General features: G+C 41.9%; 1 protein-coding gene across 1 annotated transcript in view; it reads left to right on the plus strand.

The window, feature by feature from the left end:
• DEPTOR (DEP domain containing MTOR interacting protein) overlaps positions 1-23192 on the plus strand; it is a 135742-nt gene that overhangs the window by 93123 nt on the left and 19427 nt on the right. Inside the window, exons 6-8 of the mRNA XM_077847074.1 lie at positions 1202-1336; positions 6708-6778; positions 8428-8532. Of these exons, the coding sequence (XP_077703200.1) occupies positions 1202-1336; positions 6708-6778; positions 8428-8532 (311 nt within the window). The remainder of the gene's footprint in view (positions 1-1201; positions 1337-6707; positions 6779-8427; positions 8533-23192) is intronic.

Here is a 23192-nt window from a genome sequence, read left to right on the forward strand (position 1 = left end):
TTACACCAGTTCTGTATTAATTCCAATGCTTATGTTATATTGTCTCTACCCTGATCCCCCTCATCAGACACATCTAGGGTGGAAGAAAGAATGAAGCAAGAGCCCCTCAGGCAAAGTAAGCACTTACAGACGGTCAGGAGCCCAGCCTGTGCTCAGATACACACCAGTAGTGTGTCACCGTAGAGCTGTGGTCTTCTGCAAATGCAGAGTAACTGTTCATGTTCTTTCTAGCCCTGAGGCCTGCCTGTTTCTTGTGGGCACGAGAGACCCAAAAAGTGACAATGATGACAGGGATAGAGTGGCTGTGGTCACTATAAAAGCCAGCATTTACTTTGTGCTTCCCATGTTCCAGGCACTAAGCGGGTACTCTCCACGGCTTCCTTCATTTGGCCATACACCTTCTTCTCCTCTCCTTGTCGAGAGCCACTGACTCTGCAGGCAAAGAGGACCAGGTCAGAGCACTAAAGTGCTGCCTCACATACACTGTCAGAGCTAAATATGTGTTATTATGTTCTAATCTCCTTCGTCCGTGGCTCTGGGTAGCTAGTGACATCATATTAAAATCAGGAGGCACTTATTATTACTGTTAATCCATTAAGTGTAGAGCCAGCAGTTGATTTATATCCTTCCTGGAACTGCTCAGCGCGGTCTCAACCGCTCTTGAAATAACCTTTTATGTGCCTGAGTACATCCCCTTACAGTATATGGCCCACTCCTCGTACCAGCCCCCTGAGATCACATTATTCCCACTTCACAGCTGGGGAAGTGGAGGCTGGGAGGCCTGTGCCTGAGTACGTGCCTGTACATTATATACACTACTCCCCCGACCAGCCCTGTGAGATCGCATTATTCCCACTTCACAGCTGGGGAAGTGGAGGCTGAGAGGCCTGTGCCTGAGTACGTGCCTGTACATTATATACACTACTCCCCCGACCAGCCCTGTGAGATCGCATTATTCCCACTTCACAGCTGGGGAAGTGGAGGCTCCGAGACCTGAAGCAAAGTGCCTGAGGTTGTGCCATCAGTGAGTGGCAGGTTGCCCTTCAAATTCTTGCTTCTCTGACGCAGAGGCCGGGTGCGTTTTCCTGGCGTGTGTGACTCGCCTGCCTCTATCTTGTGGCGGAAAGCCCACATGCTCCAGGGAACCAAAGCCACCATCCTCACGACCTTGTGTGTGTGTATGTGTTTCTGGCCCACGCAGTCAGCCCCAGCAAGGAGATCAAGATTGTGTCTGCGGTGCGGAGGAGCAGCATGAGCAGCTGCGGCAGCAGTGGCTACTTCAGCAGCAGCCCCACGCTCAGCAGCAGCCCCCCTGTGCTCTGCAACCCCAAGTCCGGTGAGTGACCAAAAGGCAGCCCCCATTTCTTTCTTTTTTTTTTTTTAATTTTTATTTATTTATGATAGTCACACACAGAGAGAGAGAGGGAGAGGCAGAGACACAGGCAGAGGGAGAAGCAGGCTCCATGCACCGGGAGCCCGACGTGGGATTCGATCCCGGGTCTCCAGGATCACGCCCTGGGCCAAAGGCAGGCGCCAAACCGCTGCGCCACCCAGGGATCCCGGCAGCCCCCATTTCTGACCATGACTGGGCAGAGGTGCAGGCTGGGTGGGTTCCTTGGGCAGCAGATTCTCTGATGGGGGTGGGGGAGGTAGGGGCAACTAATACGTGGCAGTGTTGTTATGGCTACTCTGGGGGCCAACACCTGTTGAACGCAAGGGAAGCACGTAGGTTTGGGCAGAGGGAGAATCAGGCTGCCCCACTACCCCTGAAGGGAGCTCTGGAGTCGGGGTGGCCCTTCAGAGTTGTCCCAACTGGTGGCTGAGGTGGCCAGGCCTTTCAGCCCTCCTGTTGACCAGTTGTTAGGTGTTGGCTGCCCCTGGGAGGAGGGCATGACCTTAGGTAAGGCAGCTCTCTTCAGAGGTGGTTCCAAAGACAGTTGAAGGTATCAGCAGTTAGCAACTGGGAGAAGCCCCTCAGTTCTGAAGAGGGATTGAGCAGGTGCAAAGACCTTTTGGGTTCCCATATCTCCCAAAGAAGAGGCACAGATCTGTGCAAACCCAACTCTCTCTGAAATTGAATCTTGGTGCCTTGCAGTTTCAAATCCTCCTAATCAACCTCTGTGGCCTTTACATTCAAAAACAAAAAACAAAAAACAAAAACAAACAAACAAACAAAAAAACAAAAAGGCTAGGCACAAAGACTGTTGATGAGCTTGTGCTTAGAAACAGTTCTTCCTTGACCCAATCAATTCTTCAGCCTGTGGGAACTCATCACTCACGGATCCTACTAGCTCCTCACTGCTCCTTACCTACCTCTCCCAAGATTCGATTGCATGGTCCATCATGAAAATAATGATTGCTTTGAAAACACCCTCACTCCCTTCATTTAGTGCTCTGTCCACCCTTAGTCTAGTCTATCACCTTCAGGGAAGGGGCTTTGTTCCTTTGGCTCATGCTGTGCCCTCCTCACTGCACTTGGGGATACAAAGATGAAAGGTTGTGATTCCTTCCCTTGGTGAAAATATCATCTCTCTGTGGGGAGAACATGCTAGTGAGACTAAGGGCAAATAGATGTTCAAAGGGCTTTAAGAGAAAATTATTATCTAAGACCGTTATCTAGGAAAGTGGGTATTTCACTTATTTTAACATTTTTCTGCTACCTTCTGGAGGTTTAGCTGGAAGAATAAAATCATAACCTGCAGCATATGAATGAAGAAACTTGCTTCCACACTGACTCTAGCTGGAAAATCATTGAGCACCCATATGCAACTGGGTTTTTCAATTCATGGAACACTGCTGTTTTAAGGTAGAATGAGAAAGGAGAACTGTATTCTTAGAAATAGGCTCTTTGGGGATCCCTGGGTGGCGCAGCGGTTTAGCGCCTGCCTTTGGCCCAGGGCACGATCCTGGAGACCCGGGATCGAATCCCACGTCGGGCTCCTGGTGCATGGAGTCTGCTTCTCCCTCTGCCTATGTCTCTGCCTCTCTCTCTCTCTGTGACTATCATAAATAAATAAAAATTAAAAAAAAAAAAAAAAAAAAAAGAAATAGGCTCTTTGAAGCCCCGATGGAAATCTGACAGGTGTCCCTAAAGTTAGAAGCAGAAGGGTGCAGTGTTAGGAAAGGGCCAGCTATGCTAAAGCCACTTTCCTTCTTTTGATTGCATACAATGGTAGAAAAAGAACAAAGTGTTAATTACGTAAATGAGCTACGCATCCACCTTTACTGAGGTGGGTTTTGCATCCTTTCCTCTTTCTCCTTGCCTATAGGCTCAAAGGGAAAAGTTTGCTGATAAAGCAGGCATCAAGGAAAGGTCAGGTTGCCTTTTTTGGGTCTCAACTGTGGTTGCCTCAATTGTCTTAATCGTGGTTTGTAAATCCTAGGTCTTACCCATATTCTGACAAGCTTCTCCCTCACTCTTGTGGGAGGGTTCCCAGAGGGCGGTGAGCTCATGTGTGATTTTTTTTTTTCTCAAGCAGATAAGTAGGCCTTCTCAGTAAGGCACTTAAAATTAATCATTATATTTACATCGGATATATTTTTAGTACTGTGAATAAATGTCCTAAGCCAGACCAAAAAAAAAAAAAAAAAAGCTACAGATATTAGCATGATTAGTGTCCTTGTGATGATTAAATAACTTCTGAAGGACACAAGAAGAGAAAGCTAAAGGATAATTCTGTGGGCTTCATGATTTCTATATTTTTAAACAGAAGAAAGAGACAGTGTATTAAAATAAATATTTTAATATTAATTAAATTAATATTTTAATTTATAATTATTTTATCAGTATGGCGGTCAAATATTACAGTACAGTGTGATTCAAAACCATGATGAGATATTATCTCACACCTCTGAATGGCTGTTGTCAAAAAGACAAAAAATAATGTGTTGACAAGGCTGTAGAGAAAAAGGAGGCCTTGTGCACTGTTGGTGGGAGTATAAATTGGTGCAGCCACTGTGGAAATTAGTTGGCGTTCCTCAAAAACCTAAAAACAGAACCATCATATAATCCAGCAATTCCACTTCTGGGTATTTATCCAAAGGTAGGAGAACACAAACTTGAAATGCTATTCACACCACCACGTTTGTCATGGCATTATTCACAATTGCCAAGACGTAGAAACAACCTAAGGATCCATGGATAGATGAATAGATAAAGAAGATGAGTTATATATACATAATGGAATATTTTTATTATTATCTGACCATAAAAAAGGAGATCTTTCCACCTGCAACAACATGGATGGATTTTGAGAGCGTTATGCTATGTGAAATAAGTCAAACAAAAAGACAAGTATGTGGTCTCACTTATATGTGGAATGAAAAGAGAAAAAAACGAAACTCGCATTTACAGAGAACAGATTGGTTGTGGCCAGAAGAATGAGTAAAGGTGGTCAAACAGTACAAACTTCCCATTATAAAATAAATAAGTCCCGGGATGTACTGTACAGCATGGTCACTATAGTTAATAATACTGTATTGCGTATTTCAAGTTGCAAAGAAAAACTTAAGAGTTCTTATCATAAGAAAAACAAGTTGTAACTATGTGAGTTAATAGGATGTGAACTGGATTTATTGTGGTGATCATTTCACAAAATACATACATATATTGAATCATTATGCTGTAAACTCAAACTAATATAATTTTATATGGCAGGTATCTCTCAAAAAAAGAAAGAGAATGTGCATTAAAAGAAGTGGTCAGTATTATTGTCAAATATTATGGTGCAATGTGATTTCTATATCCAAATTCATACACCCAGAAATGGTTATGGGGAGTAGGGAGGGGATTGTCTGATAGAGAATTAAAAGGGCTTCAGTCCTCAACCATGGACCTCTTCTCTTAGCTCCTATTCATCTGAGAGGTTCTTTTCTTGATACTCAATCTACTCCCTCTTTTGGGGGCAACACAAATGCATGTTCTCTTTTATGAGCTTCCTGAAAGCAAAAGTCATCATCCTAGCTACCTGTCATCTCAACGAGAAGCACTTCATTGCCTTTAAAGGAAAGTGTTAGGGACAAGCTACCTGGTGGATCATCTAGGTCTTACCCTAGGCTGCCTTTTCTTTTTCTGCTGCACTCTTGTTCCAGTACTGACCTCTGACATCTGAATACTCCCAGCAAAGGGAATTGGAGGTTCACTTTGCCAGGTTAGGGGCCTGGCCTTGGCCACTCAAGTTTCTTTGTGACAACCAACTTCATGATCTCCATACAACTGGGTTGGGAGGCTCCCTATCTTCCCCCATTCGCTGGCTTCTGTGGATGGCCGTAGCAGTCCTCCTCTAGTTCTTAGCACAGGATGGCTGGAGAAGTTCATTACAGTGGTCCCCCTTTTCCCTTTCTGGGGTGTCAGTGACCCAGGTCAAATGCAACCTGGAAGCAGATGATCCTCATTCCAACATAGCATCAGAAGCTCAGTAGTGGCCTAACACTCTATCATAATGCCTGTGTCTCCTCACTGTGTCTCCTCATATAGGCATTTTATCATCTCACTTCATCACAGGAAGGGTGAGTACAGGACAATAAGATCTTTTGAGAGAGAGAGACCACTTCATATAACTTTTATTACAAAATATTCTTAAAACTATTCTATTTATTGGTGTTTTATTCTAGTTATTGGTATTAATCTCTTACTGTGACTCATTTACGTATTAAACTTTATCATATATTGCATGCATACAAAAAAAAAAACGTAGTATCTATAGGTTTCTGTGGCTTCAGGCACCCACTTCAGGGGGTCTTGGAAATGTATTCCCTACAGATAAGGAGGGACTATAGTATTGGCAGGTTTTTAGGCAGCCAGCAAGTCAGGAATCGGCTGCTGTCTTTGCCATCTTGGTGGGCAGCATCAGCAAGCTGATAAGAACAAATGTCTTGAACAACTCACCACTACCTTCTGGAGATTTTGAGTCTGTTCTACTCACAGAGAGGGAGTAGCATGGGAGGGAAACCATGTAGCACAGTGGCTGATAGGCACTGGCATCAAATGCCTGAGTTTGAATCCAGACTTTGCTACCCATTAGGGCTGAGATGTTGTACAAAGCTCTTTGACTTTTTGAAGCTTCTGGTTTCTCACTAATAAAATAGGGACAGTGAGAAACCTAGCTAAGTAGCTTTTGTGATGGCTAAATGAGATAATGTATTTAGAGCACCTAGCATAGTGCCTAGCACATGCTGAATATGCATAACATATTCTATTATTCCTCAGGGCCAGAGGCAGTGAGTGTGTCCATATAGTCCGGGATACTGATAAGGAAACAAGTAAAGCTTCCACGAGTGAGATGTGGGTGGTGTGTCGTGTGAGGTTGGCTCTTGAAACATGGCAATCAGACCACTAGAGTCAGGTCTCTCTCTTTACCTTGTCCTGTTGAATACATATCAGGATCCAAAAAAAAGAAATATGAGCACTTGAAACCTTTTTCTTTACAGAAAAATGTCAACCCACTCCCTGGCCCCACCCCTGGCACTCTGGCTTCCCTTCACCCTGTGCCATTTCTTCTTCCCGTAGCTCTGTAAATTAGGCTTAGGGTTGTTCATGTTTGTTAATATTTTCTGCCTGTATTCGGCTAGAATATACATCGTGAGGCAGGGATCTTGGCCATGCTTCTTCACTGACAGTCACATATGAGGCATTTAGTAAATATCCGCTATACGAATGAACAAACAGGCAGAAGGATTTGCACCTTGACCTTGTGTCTGTCTTACAGTGTTGAAGAGACCTGTAACTTCTGAGGAACTCCTGACTCCCGGAGCTCCGTATGCAAGGAAGACGTTCACGGTAGGCTCATCATTTGGGTTTTTCTCATGCTCCTTTTCTGTGTCATGTCAACATGTCAGTGTATTAGTGTGTAGCTTAGGGATAGAATTGAAAACTTTCTAATTTTCCTTTTGTTTTTGGAATTATTATAATAGTAGATTTTCTTGACCTTTGGGCACGAAAATGTATTAGGGCTTGACGTGATTTATGATGAATACAGCATTTTAAACTCTTTTTGATGTGCCCTTAAGAAAAGATTTCCATTATACTTAGTATAATTGTAGACTTTAAGGCAAATGGCAGTGCAAATAATGCCAATAATTCCTTCTGTGTTATAGTTAATCCCCAAAATCATTTAAGACATTAGAGGAGTCTTTAGGGGAAAAAAGAAAACCGTGGGATAATCTGCTCTACCATAAGGAATGGTGCTTTTGACAATAATGAGCTTGTCTTGAGTTATTCAAGCACTGGATTTTGGAGCACTCTCCTTCCCCTGCCTGTTTCTCTCAGTCTCTACACAAAACCACATCAACATGCTCTTGAAAGCACTTCTCTTCCTTCAATCTTCTAGCTTGTGTTTTATTACCTCAGGGACAAAAATAAATCTTGCCCCACTCATTCAGGCTGCAAATATTTGCCAAGGACTGCTTCACATTCTGGGCACTGAAGAGTTAGAATAGGATGGGCCCAGCCATAGCCAGTCAATATGAAAAAAGCATCAGAAATATGTCTGTTTCAGGGGAAAAGGTAAACTATACTTTTGGAAGTGAAATTGAGTATAATGCCAGCAAAGCCTAAAGCCAATGAAGGTCCTAAACATCTTTTTTGAGAATGGTCACAAAAATTGCATTTGCTTCCCCACCTTGCCTCCATCTTGAGCATTCGAGAAACAGTTGATTATATTTCTAAGTATTTCTTTTTGGTTTTAAAAGTAAATGCCAGCATTGCTAATAATTGTAAATGTGTGTCTTCTGTATTTCAGTTGGGGTTTGTATATTTTTTATTACTATCTTTTAATTTAAATTCAATTTGCCAACTTACAGTGTAACACCCAGTGCTCTGCCCAGGGAATGTAATTGTCAATTCTAATGATTCCATAGGAAAAGGCACCCTCTAGTTCCAAACCACTTTTCAACAGCACCTACTTGTAAACTGTGAACTTCGTGTACTTATTCACTTATTTTTCTTGGTAGAGAAAATTGTGTTTCAACAAAGCCAAAACTCTTCATATTTCTCACTGTTAGTAATTGAAATGGTTACTTTGAACTTTAAGGATGTAGCAAGATCACTGAGAAAGTATCATCTGGATCCAGGGAAAAAGAATAAACTTGGAACCAAAATTGAGTCTGGAGAGAAATTTCAACAATGTTTTCATGATCTTCTAAACTTTCCACTTGAGTCTGATATTAAATTGCATAGCGGCCTAAGAAAGAGATGATCTTTCTGCCAAACTGCTATTTCTTGACCACCTTTGCTGCAAAGATGTGCTTGTGTTTGTGATAGAAGCAAAAGTGTTCTGTTTTCCCTCCCTTCCTCCCAGGTCCAGGTGGAACAGGGAAGAGAAATATCAGGGCATGCACTTAATCCTGGACGGGTTTTCTTTCTCTTGGAAGGACAGGCAAATTGCCAGAGACCGTCTGCCGATTGCTAATTGTGGTTTTCCTCCCCAGATTGTTGGTGACGCTGTTGGTTGGGGCTTTGTGGTGCGGGGAAGTAAGCCGTGCCACATCCAGGCCGTGGACCCCAGTGGCCCAGCAGCGGCGGCAGGAATGAAGGTATCTCCAATTGAATCATGTCTAAATACCTCTAGTCTCATTTCATTGTTTTCTGCCACCTGGACTTTCTCTCCTTGAGTGTTTTGGTCCCATTTTGGTCAAGTTTCCTTTTCCCTTTCTGAAGAGGGTTGAAATGAAGCCAAGAGCGTGTGACGCAGTGACCAAGAAGAAAAGGTTTCCTGTCACTCTGACGGGGCCTCATTGGTCTCCAGCCCTCCCTTAGTTTTTCTCATCTCTCCCCTTAACTAGTACTGAGTTTGAGCATAAAATATTTGCTTTTTGCTCAAGTCTTATATGACAACTCTTCTGCTTCAGTTCTATACAAAGTATATTCCAGGGGGATTTATGCAGCTAGTGGAGCATGCTTAGACCATGTGAGATAGCAAGTAGTGAGCAAAAGAAAACAGAAGTCATGGAATTTAGAAGAGGAGATCTGGATTCCTGTTTTGGTTCTGCTAATTTCTAGCTGTATGGCTTTGAACGAGTCCTATAACTATCTCAGAGCCCATTTTGTCCTCTTTCAAACAATAATCGTATTTCCTTCTGCTGTTTTATGGACTAAATATGTGAAAACACTTTATACCGTGCAATGACACAAACATCAAAAAAGTTGAATGGTATTAAAGTAATGTATAGAGAGTCAAGAAAACGTAGAAAATATAGACCAGCAGAAAAAAATTATAATTGCCTATAATCTTTCATAGCTCAGAGATAACCATAATTAACATTAACTTTAAACAGCTTTATTGGGGTATAATTGACATACAGTAAAGCATAGTCCTGTTCATGTTTTGATTTATATTCTTCTAGACTTCTTATAGTATGTATGCACATATACATACAGACAGACATATGTGTATATGTCTATGTATATATTGGTTTTTTAAAGCTTTTTAAATCGAAGTATAATTAACAATGTTATATGAGTTCCAGTGTACAGCATACTTATTTGACAATTCTATAGATTACTCAGGGCTCACCTGGGGAAGTGTAGTCACCATCTGTCACATTGTTTTTATTTATACAGAAATATCATAGAAGAGGATAGTGAGAGCATTCGTTTTCTGCTTCAAAACACCCTTACTTGGGGCCCCTGGGTGTCTCAGTCATTTAAATATCTGACTCTTGATTTTCGCTCAGGTTGTGATTTTGTGGATGTGAGATTGAGCCCCACATCAGGCTCTGTGTTCAGTGTGGAGTCTGCTTCCAATTCTCTCTACTTCTCCTTCTCAAACTCTCTCTCTCTAATAAAATCTTATTTAAAAAAGAAGAAAAACACCTTTACCTAGCCCAGTTTTGTTCTGTCATCTGTAAAACATTCCCCAGAGGACACTCATGCCTTGATTATCTCAGTTGTGGGAGGATGCAGAAGTCTTGAAAGCTACAGATCATTCCTCTGTTCATGTCTTCAACACTCTTCCCCTCTCCCTTCAGTTCTTTCCCTGGCCCAGCAAACCAGGAAGGCACTGGGCATGACTTGGATCTTCACAGCACTGATTTCCAGCACTTACCACCTGGCACTGATGTACCCACTGGAAAAGAAAGGTGGGCGGCAGAGACCAGCTCAGGGCACACAGAGCACAGATTCCAGCCAGTCTGGGTAATCGGTGCTATAGGAGTAGGGATTGACTCTGCAGCCTGATTTGAACACCTCATCATGCAACAGGCTCACCAGGTCAGGAGCTCTGGCCAACAGGCAGAAGCCTTGTTGGCTAGGTCCATCTGGGTGGCAGGCTCTTGCTATCCCCTCAGTCTGCAGCAGGCACTGCACCAAAGAAGCTCAGAGTAGGAAAGTTGGCCAGGAGCATACAGGGCAAGCATTTGTATCTGTGCCGAGGCTGAATTTGTCATTTTCTAATGGAACTCTTGGCTGGGGGGGAAGAGTTTTATATTTTATTTCCACAGTAAAGCACCTAGTATGAATTATTTTTGGCAGAGGTCTTCACTGCCTAGCATACACTCACTCACATGAGGCTTTGACTTAAAGCATGTTTGCTTTGGGGAAAGCGATGGATTTACACTGTAGCTAAAGACCTTGTTTTGCTTGGCCATGTAATTGATTGTAGTCTCTCTTTATTGATGAACATGAATAAATTGTTCTAGGTATTGTCAATCAATCAGTTAATTAACTCCCTAATGTATGTACCCTGATGGGTGGGTGACCTGATATATTCTTTTCAATTTCATAAGCTACTACTTCATATGGTTCATATTCTCATTTTCTCAAGGGATATACAATGGTTTTCATATGTTTTGGAGCAGTACAGAATTTTTTTAAAATATTTTATTTATTTAATTGAGATACAGAGTGAGCGAGAGCACACAAGCCAGGGAAGAGGCATAAGAGGGAGAAGCAGACTCCTTGCTGAGCAGGAAGCCTGTCTTGGGACTTGATTCCAGGACCCTGGGACCATGACTTGAGCTGTAGACAGACACTTAACTCACTAAGCCACCTAGGTGCCTCAGCAGTACAGAATTTATTAGAGCAATATTTCCAAAGTTGTATTATTATACAGCCCTCTAGTCCAGCACAATATCCTGACCTAAGGTTCTGTGATCAAAACTGTTTTATCTATCTATCTATCTATCTATCTATCTATCTATCTATCTATCTATCATCTATCTATCTATTTGATTTAAGAGAGAGAGTGTGCACCCATACCCAAGAGCAGTGGGAAGCAGGGAGAGAGAGAAAGAGAGAGAATCTTAAACAGGTTCCACACCCAGCTCAGAGACTCAATCTCACAACCTGAGCTGAAATGAAAAGTTGGACACTCAACCGACTGAGCCACCCAAACACTCCCGTGATCAAAACTGTTTTAAACTGTTGCATGCTTTACCCCCTTTTGGAAGTTCAGGGAATGAATTAGCATATTAAAAAAATTGCCTAACACCACATCTTATCATTTAATAGAAACACTCAAATGGAGTCTTATATTTGTTAAGAGATAGCATTAAATCTATTCAAAGAGGGATGCCTGGGTGGCTCAATCAGTTAAGCGTCCTACTTTTGCTTTCGGCTTAGGTCATGAGATCGAGCCCCACGTCAGGCTCTGCGCTGAGCATGGAGTCTGCTTAAGATTCTCTCTCTCACTCTCCCTCTGTCCCTCTACCCCTGCTCCTGCTGTCTCTCTTAAAATATAAAAATGTTCAAAGAAGCTGCTTTTGGTCAAACTCTATTGGGATGAATACAGAAAGAGAGTTTTGAATTGTATTGCTGGTTGAACAAAAAAGAGAATACCATGCCTTTCCATATAATTTAACTGTGTATATTCATTTAAATTACATAGTACATAATTTTCTCATAGAAAACACTGGATTATTTCCTATTTTACCATATTTATTTGCCCTGGAATTACTCCACTTACATAAAAATCCATTTGTATAATCCAGCCTTGAGGCTTGTTTCCACTGACCTGTCACATTGCTGTTGTCCTTTGCCCTTGTCCAGGAAAACTCAGGGCAGTGTGTCTGCTTGTTTGATGCTCTGGGAGGTGGGAGCAGGGAAGCCACCCCATGGGAGTTTACCTGCTGACCTGGACAATGATTGACCTGCTTGGTTGGAGAAGAGGGGTAGAAATGATCCAAAATTCTGGCTAGAAGCCACCTTTTAGCACTTCTGACTGGCAAGAGCTTCCCCAGAACGGTGTAGAGTGCCTCATTTTGTCTTCAGATTAACTGTCTCTGTGGAACACCAGGCTGACCCCTCGAGTCATGGTCCTGGTTTTCTCTAGTTTTCCGATGTGGATAGAGCCTTGTGCCTGAGCCTTTGTGACTCTGGCTGCTGAATTTCATTACTTTATTTGGCAAGGCAGAGATCATTTTGTAGCTGTGTTTCTCATGCGTACCATTTCTCTCTCTCTTATTTCACCTTTTTATGGGGATTGGAAAGTTTTAAGATGTGGGCCACCAGCATATGGATAGGACAGACCCCAGACTGAAGGAACTGAAGGCTGTCTTTCCCCCTGTTAACACTTCTAGACCTTCCGAGACCCAAAGGAGAGCTCCTTACTTGGTTTAAATGGCATCCTTTTTTTTTTTTTTAATTTCATTGATTTATTCATAAGAGACACAGAGAGAAGCAGAGACATAGGCAGAGGGAGGAGCAGGCTCCCTGCTGGGAGCCCGATGTGGGACTTGATCCTGGGACTTTGGGATCCTGACCTGTGCTGAAGGCAGACGCTCAACCACTGAGATACCCAGGCATCCCTAAATGGCATCCTGAATCCATAATGAGAGGAGACCTTTATATTTGTATTTTATTTTGAGATTTTATTTATTCATTTGAGAGAGAGAGAGCACAAGCAGGGGGAGTGGCAGGCGGAGGGAGAAGCAGACTCCCCACTGAGCAGGGAGCCCGATGTGGGACTCGGTCCAAGGACCTCGGGATTCATGACCTGAGCTGAAGGCAGATGCTTAATCTACTGAGCCACCCAGATGCCCCTCATACTTGTATTAAAGTTTACTTCTCCAGAACATCTGGAAGACCTTCAAAGAACATGTGTCCTTTGAGAGAGTGACAAGGTCTACCCCAATTCTTTTCAGGACTGTAGTAGAGAAATCTGGGACCTTTGTGCCTGGGCCACCGAGCTCTCATGCCTGCCTCTCTGCAGGCTGACTGAGGCAGGTGGGCCCGGCTCAGGCAGCGAGGCTGCAGGGTGGGATTGCTGAGATGCAGGGCAGGGAGCATATATGAATGTGCAGAGCAGGGGGGCTTCCAGCCTGACCTCAGTTGTTTTTTTTGTTTTTGCTTTTATTTTTTTCCTTTTTTTAATAATAAATTTATTTTTTATTGGTGTTCAATTTGCCAACATACAGAATAACACCCAGTGCTCATCCCATCAAGTGCCCCCCTCAGTGCCCGCCACCCAGTCACCCCCACCCCCTACCCTCCTCCCCTTCCACCACCCCCAGTTCGTTTCCCAGAGTTAGGAGTCTTCATGTTCTGTCTCCCTTTCTGATATTTCCTACCCATTTCTTCTCCCTTCCCTTCTATTCCCTTTCAGTTGTAAATGGAACGGAGTTTTAGTCAATTATTAGACTGGTCAATTATTAGACTCTTACGTGATCTCAAGCGTGTTTGAAACATTTGCCTTTAGTCTGTTTCTCCCCTTCCCTTCCAACAACCTGCTCCCCATGCAGTAGGAAAATGTTTGTTCCCAGAGACCTAAAAGGAAACGGATGTTACAAGAGGCCCCAAACTGTAACCTTATTTTTAGTTTTATCTGAATCAAGGCTCTCATAAAAAAAAGAGAGAGAGAGAGAACAATTAGTTGCATCTTTTCGAATAAGTTTGCTGTTTTGCCTCATCCCATCCTCCTCGCTCCCGTGCCTGCAAAACAACAGCTGTAGAGTCATTAAAATTCTCACTTGATCTAGCATCTTTGAATTTGGAGCAGTTTTTCTTTTGATGGTTCTTTTGCTTAAAAAAGTGAAACCTGTAAACCTCTGGTTTAGAGGGCTTGTCACTGGGCATTACAACTCAAGAGTGGAGCATGAAATACGGGAATCCTCGAAAGTTTAGCCAACCATTCAGTGCATTGGTAGAAGAGGTTGTTTGTTACATTTTCTCTTTGGCAACTCTTCACTCATCCTTTAGGAATTCCATAGCAATAGACTATGGTTCATTCAGGCCAAGGGGGGAAGGAGGAAAGAAGAGAAGGAGCTCTAATTTACTATCTTCTGTGTGCCTGACCTTGAACCACACTAGGACCTTTCGGTACCTAAGGCCATTTAATGTCAGCATCTTAATATGGAAATCCTGGAGGAAGAAACTCTTCCAGGAGGAACAATTCTATTTCTTACCTCTTTTCTTCTACTTCGAAGAGAAATAAAGTATCTTCCACAAGGCTATAGGCTGCAGTCTAATGACTGTCACTTAAACAAGGCTTCATGTCACAACCTTGAATGACATCCTTTTTTTTTTTTTTTTTAATCACATCACGTTGAAACCCATTTCTGGACCACATTGTCTATTATAACTTTATTTTATGTCATCTTCTAGTAGCTGTCCTCCACTATAGACAGGACAAAATTTTTACATTTCACAAGTATATCATGCTTGTATCTGTGTCTGTCCTCAAATAAATCTAATCAAGTGACTCTGGCACTTAAAATCCTCTAATGGATTCCCATTACAATGAGAATAAGGTCCAGACGCCTTCCGGTGGACTACGGTGTCCATGATCTGGACCCTGATGAAAATAACATTATTTCCTACTCTGTTTTGCGTATTGCTCCATTGGCCTTGCATCTGTCCCTCCCAAATACCAAGTCTTCCTGCCTAAGGTTAGATGACTGGCTCTACTGTTGTCATTCAACTCTTACTTAGTTTAAAGTTCAGTTTTTCAGAAGAGGCTTTCTTAAATGCCCTGTGATATCTCCTTATCTTCCTCCGGTTACTCTTTATCACATTACCCTGTCTTATGTTTTCAAGACAGCATTTATCAGAATCTGATAATAGTTCATATATCTTTATCTATCTGTCTCTAGTAGCTCCAAAACTGTAGGGCCTTGTCTGTCTTAACTACTATATTCCTAGTACTTAGCACAATTCCTGGCATTTAGTAAGTGCTGGAAACAAATTGCTTGAATGATCCAGTGAATCTGTGCTTCCACAGAAAGGATGAGGAATTCACCTTGAACACCTGCCTTGTCCCGCACATGTCATATGCATTCTTGCTTTTATTGTTCTTACAGCATTTGAAGGTGGGAGGAAGTGTTCTTCCGACTTCACAAATGAGGAAACTGAGACCCAGTTAATCTCTTTCTCAAAGTCACCCAGTCTATAAATGTCAGAACTAGATTCAAACCTGGTCTCTCTTCCCCAAAACCCTGCTAAGGCTTCCTACTGCATTATTTCATAAAATACAAACCCTGAGGCAGAGCTCAATAGATGATATATCCCAATAAAACCTTGAACTCCTATAAACAACACATGGATGCATGACCTTTGATGTCTCTTGTGGAAAGAATTTGTATTTAATTCAAAATGAATTGTTAGGGCAGTCACATGTTCACCTGTGTTGGCTTGAAGATCAAATAAATAATTTTGTTCTTGGCACCAACCTCTCACTTGGGTCAGCACTAGATCTTAGAGGGTCCCCCAAGTGAGATATGCAGAATATTCACTTCTGTTTAATCAAATACTTGTCAGAGCAAACCATTTAGCCTTCACACTGTGAAGAAATTTGAGCCATATTTACAAATAAGGAACAAAAGATATCCTTGCTCTTTTCTGGAAAGTTTCTTTCTTTCTTTTTTTTTTTTTTCTGTGGGAATAATTAAATCCTGTGAGAAACAGTATTCAAGTTTTTCTGTAACCCGTGCCAACACTCGGGAGGGATTTCAAGACTCCTGGCTTCTTCTCTTGTTTCCTGCTGTGATGAATTGATGGATGTGGACTTATGGGGCCTCTTTTCTTTGTTTGTTTCTTTGCGTGTTTATATAGAAACAGAACTATCTGAGTCAGAGTAAGGCTTTAGTGGTCATTGTGTTCTCTTTTCTTACGGCTTTCAAAAATTCCTACTTATATGGAGGAAGAAAGTAAAAGCCTGCTTTTTTGGGTTTTCCTTCTCATAGCAACAAATCGTATATCTCATGGACTTTCCCCTCTGAACCAACAGAGGCCAGGTTGGGCAAACCATCTGAAGTTCCTAATTAATTTAACCAAGATGGTTTCGGCATTGAAGTAGCAATCTATGGACTAATGGTCAACATAGATTTAAAAAAATGTATTCTGTTAGCTGTATTCAATGTAGTTCTTCTCCAGTTGAGTTCAGGAAAGTCATGTGTGGGAATAAAAGGTGATGCCTTATGTACTGTGCTATGCCTCTGGCTATGTTGTCCATTACTTGACAGCAAAGCAGTAGGTTTAGTGTCCCTTTGCTCATCATTAGGTGTGCATGATTTCTCCACTCTTAAATATATAATTTTAAACAGATAAGAGCTATGAAGCAAAGGACTGGAGTTTCTAATTTTTGTAGGACACTGGAGAAAATGATAGGGAGCACTTCCCCCAGGAAAAATACTTGAGCTGAGATCTAAAGAATGGTTAGAAGTCAACTGAGCTTGAGTGTATCTGTGTGCTTTGTGTATGTGTGTGTGTGTGTGTGTGTATTGTGTGCATATGTGTGTAGAGGTACATGGTTGCAGTTTGTTCATGTGTGTTGTTGTAGACACATACACACACACACACACACACACACACACAACGGTTTATTCCATGTAGAAGAAACCCAGAAAAGTACCATGGTTCCTTGAAAGACAAGCCTGGAAGCCATGACTACTAGACTGCAGTGTGAAGAGAATTTTGGAAGGAGGGGTAGCAATGAGTTAGGGCAGAATGTTTCTCAAGTCACTTGTTATTATCTTTCCCTTAAGGAATCTTTTAAAGATATTTTCCCCCTAATCACCCATATCATAGAATTTGGATGATACAGCTATACCATATTCCCATTTATGTACTCTGTGTGTGTGTGTGTGTGTGTGTGCGCACGCGCGCGCTTTATACATAAAAAGAGGAAGATTTTTTTCACACTCCTTTTGGAGCAGTTTTTCCCTCTTTGGGGGCTAAGTCACCCCTAGTGAGAATGTATGAGTTAGAGAAGGAAGCTCAGGGGCTTTATAAAATTGTGTTAAATGGAGTCATGATGGTCATACAACCAAATACGTAGCTTTTAAGTGTATGGTTTGATAAACTTTGTCAAATGTACACACCTATGTAACTACCTTCAGGACACAGAACATTTCTAGCAATCCAGAAATTTCCCTCATGCCTCTGTCCAGTCAATCCCCTCCCACCAAAGGTAACCACTGTTATATGATTTCTGTCACCAGAAATTAGTTTAGGTTTTAAAGTCAAACAGAATCCTGGCTGCATGCCTCACGTCTCTGCAATGTTTGGCAAATTATTTCATTTCTCTGGGCCTTTTTCTTATCTTGTAAGTGAGGAAAGATGTGGAGTCTTCCTCACAGGGTTGGTGAGGGGGGCATGCTAGTCTTCCCTCTTCCTTACGGTGGGATTGTGCGGGCACCTCTAAGAGGTGTCGAGCAGGATCAGGCTTCCAGGTCTGGAAATGTCTCCAGTTCCCTGAGTCCTGGACTTTCCAATCTACGTTGCCCTTTGCCTTGTGACCCACAAATCCTGTCTGCTCCTCTCATTTCCCAGATGTTTCTGCTCCTGTGCTCTTCTAGAAAGCTGCAGCCATACTGAGGATATACGTCCTTTCTCACTGGTTTTGTCCAGGGACCCTATTACAAGAACCCCTAGTTCCCTCACTTTTAGAATCTCCCAGAAGTGTATCTGACTTACCTTGGTCAGTCATTCTCCTTCCTTTCATCTGAACCATCTCATTCCTTATCTTGTGGCCCATCCCATGTTCCCTGAGGGCTCAAGTTTCCAGTGTGTGCCTGGAGCTGGGTCATATGATGAAGAGCCAGGCTTACGTGTCAGACATCAGGTGTTTGAGTCCTACCTTCACCACCTCTATAGGATGCAGGATAACTACTTCAACTCTAACCTAAACCTCAAGTTCTTCACCTTTACAATGACACAATGACACACAGTGTCAAGTCAGGAAATGGAATGTGTCCTAGCACAGTAGCTGGCCATAATAAGCACTCAATGAATGTTTGTGGGTGTCAGTTATCATATTGCTTGTTCCAGTTACTGTGTTATTCTCAGTCTTCTGGCTCATCTTTGCTTCAATATTTATAAACATGTAACACAAAGTAGCAAAACAGTAGCTGAAATGGGGTATCATGGGGAACATGGTCTATGTAATCATATGTTCTTGCCATATTGCAGCATGCTAGTGCGATTTGCTCACTTTCTTAGAAATGCCAATTTCTCATCCTAAAATGGCAATGATAATTGCTTCGCGGCATAAGTGTGGGGACAGATAAGAAAATATGTATGAAGTATCAAGCCCAGAGCTGTCATAGAGTAGACATTGAGTGAGGGTCATCTGACATATTTCATCAAATATAAGAAGCATTGATCATAAATCATAAGATGGGACCCGATTTCAGAGCTGTTAGAATGTGCATCTTAGAGTCTGCAACTACTGGTGTTACATCAAGTCCCGGCCCCACTGTTTGCTATACTCTTATCTGTGTTTTTGCTTGTTGCTAAACGTATTTCACACTGAGTTGAAATAAATGCTTTTATTCACAACTGTTGAAAAAGTAATCTTTTACAAAATCAAAGGGAAGTCAACTTTTAGAAAGGTATTGGTATAATCCTGAGCTGTCCCTAAGTTGATCCACAGTGGGCTCTAATACTGGCTTTCTTTGTGCTATATCCCTGAAGACAGAAGGAAGGGTGAGCCCTGAGAAGTGAAAACCTTGGGACCCCTTCAACCTCAGTATATTAGGTGATCACTGTATTTTTCTGGGTCACACGTGAATAATTATGTGAAGCCAAATCCTGTCAACCTTCTGAAGGACTCCTCAATAGCAGATAACCCTAAGACTGCCTCTAGGTGTAAAGTCAGCGATCCCTCCCCTACTCCCCCCTCCCCGCAAGATTCACCTGTACCTAAAAGAAATTAAAAACTATCCCAACCAAGGCTGGACATCTCTTTCCAGAGCCATGCTCCTGAATTCTTCCATGACTAATCCAAGTATCTAGAAGAGTAAAGATATATATAATACTGTCTTAACTGCCTCCACTGGAGTGTGACTTACAGAAGGTTCCACAGTTTGGAGTTATAGATCATGACTATTAGGTTCCTTTATGAGTGGCATAAAATCCTTCCAAACGGTGGTTAAGACTAGTATTTCTTTGTCACATACAAGCTGGAAGGAAGTCAATCCAAGGCTAAGATGTGTCTCTGTGGTCTCTGATTCCTATTTTGTATTTTCACATTGCCCAGTTTCCATTGCCAAGGTCACTTTAAGATCTAGGATGGCTGCTGGAACTTGAACCATGAGGTTTCTATTTCAGCTATCCATAAAGGAAGAAGGGAAGGAGAAAGACACTATTACGCCTTTAAAGATCCTTCCTGGAAGTTGCACACATTACTTCTGTTTGCATCCCATAGCCACACTTAGATACAAGGAAATCTGGGAAATGTTATTTATTCTGAGTGACTATTATGGATTGAATTGTGTCCTCCCAAAAAGATAAAGTCCAAATCCCCAGTACCTGATAATGTGATCTTATTTGGAAATAGTCTTGACAGAAGTAATCAGGTTAAGATGAAGTCATTAGGTTGGACCCTAGTTCATGATTGGTGTTCTTATTAGAAGGAGAAATTTGGAAATAGAGATTGATATGCACAAAGGAAAGACAGAGTAAAGACACACATGGAGAAGACGTCCATGTGGCTGGATGATATATCTATAAACCAGTGAATGCCGAGGATTGCCAGCAACTACCAGAAGCTAGAAGCTGCAAGGAAGGATTTCCCCTAGAGCCATCAGAGAGAACGTGACTTCGCAGATACCTTAATTTCATACCTCTAGACTCCAGAACTATGAGACAATGAATTTCTGTTGTTTTAAACCATCCTGTTTTTAGTATTTGTTATGGTAATTAATATATGTTATTTGAAAATTAATACAGTTGCCATGTGTCCAGGAAAAAATGGAGGTTCTATTAATAAAAAAGGAGGGGGCAATGGGTATTGGGGGACAACTAATGGTTTCTGTAACTGACCAGGAAAAGCTGCACAAACATCCTTCAAGAAATATTTGAGCACCTACTGTATATAGTACCCTGAGGGGATCCAGTGGTAAGCAAAGCCAATGAGGTCCCTGTCCTCATGGAGCTTTCGGTCAAGGGAGATGTTAATGATTCACACAAATATTTAATTATAAACTGTGATATATGTGTGTGTTTGGTAGGAATATTGCTGGATGCAAGACTTAGGGTCTCAGATACAAACTTTTGTAGGTTTGCACATTTCACTCATTTTCAGAATTCCGTGATGAACACTATAAAGTCATGTGATGAGCTGTCAGTTTGCCTTTAGTTTAAGAGTCTCTTAATTCCACCCACTACTTTTCTTCTTCTGCCAGATGAAATCAAGTGTTGTTGGTATTACAGTTACAGCTTATGGTTCTCAAGGGAGAGTGTGTGAGAGAACGTAAAATGAGGGAGAACAAAATGGGAAAACATCCGTTTGGCGGAGGGTTATATCACTGAAGCAGGAAGGATGGATGTTGAGTTGATTGAATGCTTTGTTTTGCACATTACTCTTCCTCCTCCAGTCTCTTCCATCTCAGTAAATGCCATTACCATTCACCCAATTGCTTGGGCCAGAAACCTAGAAGGCATGATTGTTTTTCTCTTCTTCCTCCCATTCAAGACACTTCCAAAGTGTATCTCAAATATACCTGTCTTCATTTCCCTAAATCCAAACCCCCCTGTTATCTCTCACCGGACTTCTGTGGTGCTCATTGGTCTCCTTCCTTGCAGTCTTATCATCTGTCGCCTATTTAGCAACCAAAGGAAATCTGGTTCCGCCTCTCTCTTGCTTGAGATCCCTCATTGCTCTGAGTTGCTTTTAGCATAAAATCTAAAAGCCTTACCGTGGCCTTGGCAATCCCACATGATCTGACCCCACCTGTCTTTCAAATCTTACCTCCCAGCCTCTCTCCTCTTGCTCTCCTCCATTCTCACCTTTTAGTTCCTCAAACCAGTGATTGCTTTCTCTCCATGGGCTTTGGGGCTTACTGTTCCTTCTTCTAAAACTCTTTTCTCATGGCTTGTCACAGGATCCCTCCTTATCTTTTATGCCTCACCTTATCTGTGAGATGGGAAGTCTTTGTAGCATCTTCACATCCACATCTCATTGGTTGGAATTATGTCATGTGGTCATTCCCAAGGGCACCGAGGATTTGAATATTACATTCACCAACTTTTATAGGGCAAGAAAAAGAGAGGTTAGGATGAGGTGGGTTGGATGAAGCCTGCAGTATCTGCCCGAGCCCCTTATTTCTCTCTTTTCTCCCTCCTTATTTCTTTTCTTCACAGATGTATATTTGTCTTCTCTTAACCCTCATACATGTTCTATGAGTGCAGGGATGGCATCTAACTCCTTTTCTACTATGTGCCTAATAAATGTTTGTTGAGTCAATAAATTAATTTCTGTGGCCAAGAACAGTGGAAACTTTGATCTAGGCCCTGTCTCTGATTTACTAGAATAAAAAGGCTTGTTAGAGTGGCAGGTAGCCAGTGGGATTTCATTCTAGCACTTACCACACCACATGATACCTAATGGGTGCTCAAAATTTTTTTAGAAATCTCAGTCAATAGGATTCCATTTATTCAAGCCTTACTATTTCTAAGATATTAAATAAATCCTTGGAAATTGATTCCCAAAGCCTCATCATTATATTCTAAGGTAGACAGACAAATATGAAATGTACTACAGACCAGCAACAACAAGATAATTCACATGAAAATCCCTAGCATCTTGCCTGGTACAAAGTTGGTATCATTTTTATTTTTTAAAAGAATTTGAGCATGTCAGTGGATGTCTAGACAATATATAATTTCAGTCAGATACAGAGGCAGACAGCATTGAAAATATTTGCATAAGAAGATAGATTTCCCATTTAACATTTTTGGGCACATGTCCCACCCTTGCAGAACAAGTGAAAACAGTTCTAAGATAAAGTAGAGCAATATTTGTTGAGTGACATTACAAGCTAGGCACCATGCTAGGTGTATTATCTCTGTACTGTCATTTGTAATCACTTCTGTCCTGGGACAGAGGTATTATCTCCATTTTTATAACTAGGGAAAAAAAAATGAGGCTTGGGGGAGTTAAGAATTTTGCGTAACTAAGGTTAAGACTTGCATGTAAATTCAGAGATGCCTGGATCTAGATCATATGCTTTGGAGTCATTATTGTATACATGTGGAACTGGTTATATCAAGAGAAGATAGAAGCCAGAAACACCCTTAATAACATAGGGGTTGAGGTGATCCTATGGGCAGAAGCATCATATTGTATTTGGGACCATTCTGCATAGGTTCTTATTGTATAGCTGTGTCCTCCAGGACCATGATCCTGATAGATGGCATTCTTGCAAAGTAAGAAATTTAAATCACTAAAATGTTTAAAAGTGCAAGGGCTGAGCTTTGGGAACTAGAAAAGAAATACATCCTGCTTTCTTAACTTTCTGTATCCCAAAGATTTGAACAGCCCAAATCTGTTGACCTTTAAGATGTTGATGTTAGTATGATAGTCAGCATTTGAGCAGGGCTCCTGAATGAGTATTTTCTGTTGGCAGGAAGCCCAAAAGCATGAACCCGGGTGTCTCGTGATAGCAAGTGTAGATCCTGATGATGTGATCATAGATAGCCTCAAGCAAAGTGTGTACCAGGCATCATTAGGCACATTATTCCATTTGGGGCTTTAGTCTCTGGTTTTTCCTTATTCTGTGTTTTGTCGGACACTGGTTCAAGTGTTTGTTCCGGCTAAGTCCCATATTTTAGAGTCCTCTCTCTCTGCCCTAAGACTTTATTTTCTGCCCCATCTGTCCTCCAGCCTCCATGCAAATACATATTTGCCACTGTGGAACCAGAGTGCAGGATCTGGAGAACCTCTGGTCTGGCAGAGACCTGACAATGCTCTGGCCCCAGGACCTCTCTAGGCCAGTGCAGGTCTTACGGGGTTTTTTTTGACTTGATATCATGTTCAAAT

This window comes from Canis aureus, chromosome 14 (genome assembly GCF_053574225.1).
Source record: "Canis aureus isolate CA01 chromosome 14, VMU_Caureus_v.1.0, whole genome shotgun sequence".
In the NCBI taxonomy this organism is placed as follows: domain Eukaryota; kingdom Metazoa; phylum Chordata; class Mammalia; order Carnivora; family Canidae; genus Canis; species Canis aureus.